Consider the following 4,011-nt stretch of genomic DNA (forward strand, 5'->3'; position numbering starts at 1 on the left):
AAGGAATGGAAAACACTTACTAGCCTCTTGAAATGGTCTTCCTTGTGCTTGATTGATGAAAGCCCCTTGAAAATTTGAACCTTCTTCAAGAAATTTGAAACTCTGAATTTTAGGGCTCAAAATGTAATTTGGAAATTGAGATTGAGTTTAGGGGAAAGAAATGGATCAAAAGGGCTGAGATAGAAGAGAAAATGAAGAAGATAAGTGGAAGATATGATGAGATTTTCTGGAAAGAGGCTGTAATGGAGGATCTATGGAGGTTTTAGGGTGTTGGGATAGAGTAAACACGGAAGGGAGAAGAGAAAATGAGGGTTTGGGGAAAGAAATTCGAAACCCAACCCTTTTTTTTAAAAAAAATCTGAGATACAGCGCTGTAGCGCTACATGTATAGTGTTGTAGCGCTACTAGGGATTTCTGGGCAGTTATTCTCTGAGTATAGCGCCATTGCGCTACTTAAGCAGCGCTGTAGCACTAAGGACCGAAGAAAAATCCCCTTTGGCTCTGAGATTAGCGCCATAGCGCCCTATTCATAGCGCTATAGCGCTTCTTTTTGTACAAAATTTTCCAACTGCTCTGTAACTAGCGCCATAGCACCACCTTCCTAGCACTATAGTGCTACTGCCTCAAAAATAACATTTTTCTAACCCTTTTTCTTGTAAACTCTAGCGTTTTTCACGTATTTCACGGTTCATACAATACATCAAAAATTTTCTAATTAAAACTAAAAAAATAATCACTAAAACAAATTCCCTAAACATTGTTCCAAACCAAACAAAAACAAAAATCATAAATTTAAAATAAAAAAGAAATAAAAATAGCATAGGAATGCCTCCTAAGAGTGTTGTCTTTAACGCCTTTTAGCTAGACTCTTGTTTGTTATTCAAATCAGAGTGGTTCCAAAATCACCACGGACTTGTATTTGTCCACCGGGTCCTCCAAATAATGCTTCAACCTCTGACCATTCACCTTAAAGTGTCATGTCTTCTCACTATGAACTTGCACTGCTCCATAAGGCAATGAAGCAACTACCGTGTATGGTCCTGGCCATCTTGATTTCAATTTACCAGGAAAGAGCTTAAGTCTTGAATTAAATAGCAGCACTTTATCTCCTGGTTGAAAATCCTTCCTCAGTATCCACTTATCATGAAAGGCCTTCGACTTCTCTTTATAAATCCTCGCATTCTCATAAGCTTCATTTCAAAATTCTTCAAGCTCGTTTAACTCCATAAGCCTATTTTGTCCTGCCATAAAGAGATCAAGATTTAACTTTTTCACAGACCAGTAAGCTATGTGCTCCAGTTCCACCAGTAATGGCATGCCTTACCAAACACCAATCGATATGGTGACATACCAATCAGAGTTTTAAATGCAGTGCGATAAGTCCAAAGTGAATCATCGAGCTTCTTTGACCAATCCTTCCTTGACGTATTTACAGTCTTTTCCAAGATACCTTTAATCTCCCTATTCGACACTTCAGCTTGACCATTTGCAAGTGGATGATAAAACAATGCCTTTTGATGATGAACACCATAACGAGCACAGAGGGCAGTGAAAGACTTGTTGCAAAAATGACTTCCCCTATCTCTAATAATCACTCTTGGGGTACCAAACCGAGTGAAAATATTTTTGTGAAGAAATCTAAGTACTTCTTTCCCATCACAAGTAGGAGTTCCTGCAGCTTCTACCCATTTAGAAACATAATCCACCGCAAGCAAAATGTACTTGCTATTATACAATGATGGGAAATGTTCCATAAAGTCTATTCCCCATACGTCAAACAACTCGACTTCCAAAATACCAGTCATTGGCATTTGATCTCTTCTTGATATATTCCCAGTCCGTTGACAACGATCACAACTTTTGACAAAGACATTAGTATCTTTAAATAATGTAGGCCAGTAAAACCCACTTTGCAAAACTTTTGCTACTGTTCTTGTTCCTCCAAAATGACCGCCACAATGCAAAGTATGGCAGTGAGTCAAGATTGACAACATCTCCTCTTCTGGCACACATCTTCTAATAACTTGATCAGGGCAATGTTTATACACAATAGGTTGCTCCCAGTAACAGTGCTTCACCTCCAAATAGAATTTCTTCAATTGTTGCATTGTCATCTCAGGAGGTATAACCTTTGCAGCCAAAAAATTAACATAGTCTGCAAACATGGAACATATTTACAAACACTTACTTCAAATAACTGCTCATCAGGAAAAGCATCATTAATTTGAACTTCTTTATCACTAGAATCCTCGTCAACCTCCAATCTAGACAAGTGATCAGCCACCAAATTCTCTGTGCTCTTCTTATCTTTAATTTCCACATCAAATTCTTGTAACCACAAAATCCACCGAATAAGACGAGGCTTGGAATCTTTCTTGGTCATAAGATATTTTATCGCAAAATGATCTGTGTAAATAACCACCTTATTCCCAATCAAGTATGGCCTAAACTTATCAAAGGCAAACACTATGGCCAAAAGCTCTTTCTCTGTAGTTTCATAATTAATATGAGCATCATTCAAGGTAAGAATTGCATAATAAATCGTTCTAAATACCTTGTCAACTCTTTGTCCCAACACTACCCCAACTGCAAAGTCACTAGCATCACACATCAATTCAAATGGCAAATCCCATTAAGGTGCTACAACTATAGGTGCCAAAATCAATTTCTCCTTAAGTATCTTAAAAGCTTGGTGACACTTCTCATCAAAATCAAAAGGAACTCCATTCATAAAAAAAGTAGATAAAGACTTTGAAACCTTAGAAAAATCCTTGATATACCTTCTATAAAACCCTGCATGATGAAGGAAGCTTCTCACTCCCTTAACTGAAACTGGAGGTGGTAAATTCTCAATTGCAGAAATCTTAGCTCGGTCTACCTCAATACCTTTCTTAGAAATCGTGTGCCTCAATACAATTCCTTCATTCACCATAAAGTGGCACTTCTCCCAATTAAGTACTAAATGAGACTCTTCACATCTCCTCAAAACCAACTTCAAATTAGTCAAGCAATTGTCAAAAGAAGACCCATAAACCGAGAAATCATCCATAAAAATCTCAATCCTTTTCTCAACCATGTCAGAGAATATCACCATCATACACCGTTGAAATGTGGCTGGTGCATTGCATACCCAAATGACATCCTTCTAAAAGCAAAAGTACCATAAAGACATGTAAAAGTTATCTTCTCTTGATCCTTCAGTGCAATTACAATCTGATGATAACTTGAGTACCCATCTAGAAAACAATAGTAGTTATGCCCCACCAACCTATCCAACATCTGATCAATAAAAGGCAAAGGAAAATGATCTTTCCTAGTTGCCTTATTCAACTTCCGGTAATCTATACATATCCTCCAACCCGACACAGTCCTTGTTGGAATCAATTCATTACTCTCATTCTTCACCACGGTCATGCCACCCTTTTTAGGTACTACTTGTACTGGACTTACCCAAGCACTATCAGAAATAGGATAAATCACTCCAACATCTAACCATTTCAAGACCTCTTTCCTCACCACTTCTTTCATTGTTGGATTAAGTCTTCGCTGGGCATCAATAGTTGGTCTAGCATCTTCTTCCATAAGAATTCTATGCATAACTATCGATGGGCTTATTCCTCTTATATCAGCAAGAGTCCATCCTACAGCAGTTTTATGAGCCCTTAATACCCTCAACACCTTCTCCTCCTCTACTTTCGAAAGAAATGATGAAACTATGATTGAAAGAGTCTCTTTCTCTCCAAGATAAGCATAGCGTAGATGTTTCGGTAAAGCCTTCAATTCTAACACAGGTGGCTTCTTCAAAATTGATGGTAACGGTTTTTCCGGTCCCTCGCCTAATTCTTCAAACCTTTTATTCTTCCACGGCCCATATGATTGTATCCACTTCAAATAACTCAATGCCTCTTCACTATCCTCACCATCTACATCATCAACTGTAAGACTAATTTCAAGAGGATATTCAACTAACTTTCTTCTCCCTACTACCTCTTCTACCACATCCACTGAGAA

The 4,011-nt window shown here is 37.9% G+C and overlaps 1 protein-coding gene across 1 annotated transcript; it reads right to left on the minus strand.

Moving 5' to 3' along the window:
* Window positions 1-1,197: 1,197 nt before the first annotated feature.
* Window positions 1,198-3,076, minus strand: LOC133832013 (uncharacterized). Its single transcript, XM_062262409.1, has 6 exons — window positions 2,781-3,076; window positions 2,582-2,586; window positions 2,189-2,487; window positions 1,910-2,129; window positions 1,352-1,672; window positions 1,198-1,241 (listed from the first exon to the last, which is right to left on the minus strand). The coding sequence occupies exons 1-6, from the start codon at window positions 3,074-3,076 to the stop codon at window positions 1,198-1,200; spliced, it is 1,185 nt and encodes a 394-aa protein (XP_062118393.1).
* Between the last annotated feature and the right edge of the window lie 935 nt (window positions 3,077-4,011).

Source organism: Humulus lupulus, chromosome 4, assembly GCF_963169125.1.
Source record: "Humulus lupulus chromosome 4, drHumLupu1.1, whole genome shotgun sequence".
In the NCBI taxonomy this organism is placed as follows: domain Eukaryota; kingdom Viridiplantae; phylum Streptophyta; class Magnoliopsida; order Rosales; family Cannabaceae; genus Humulus; species Humulus lupulus.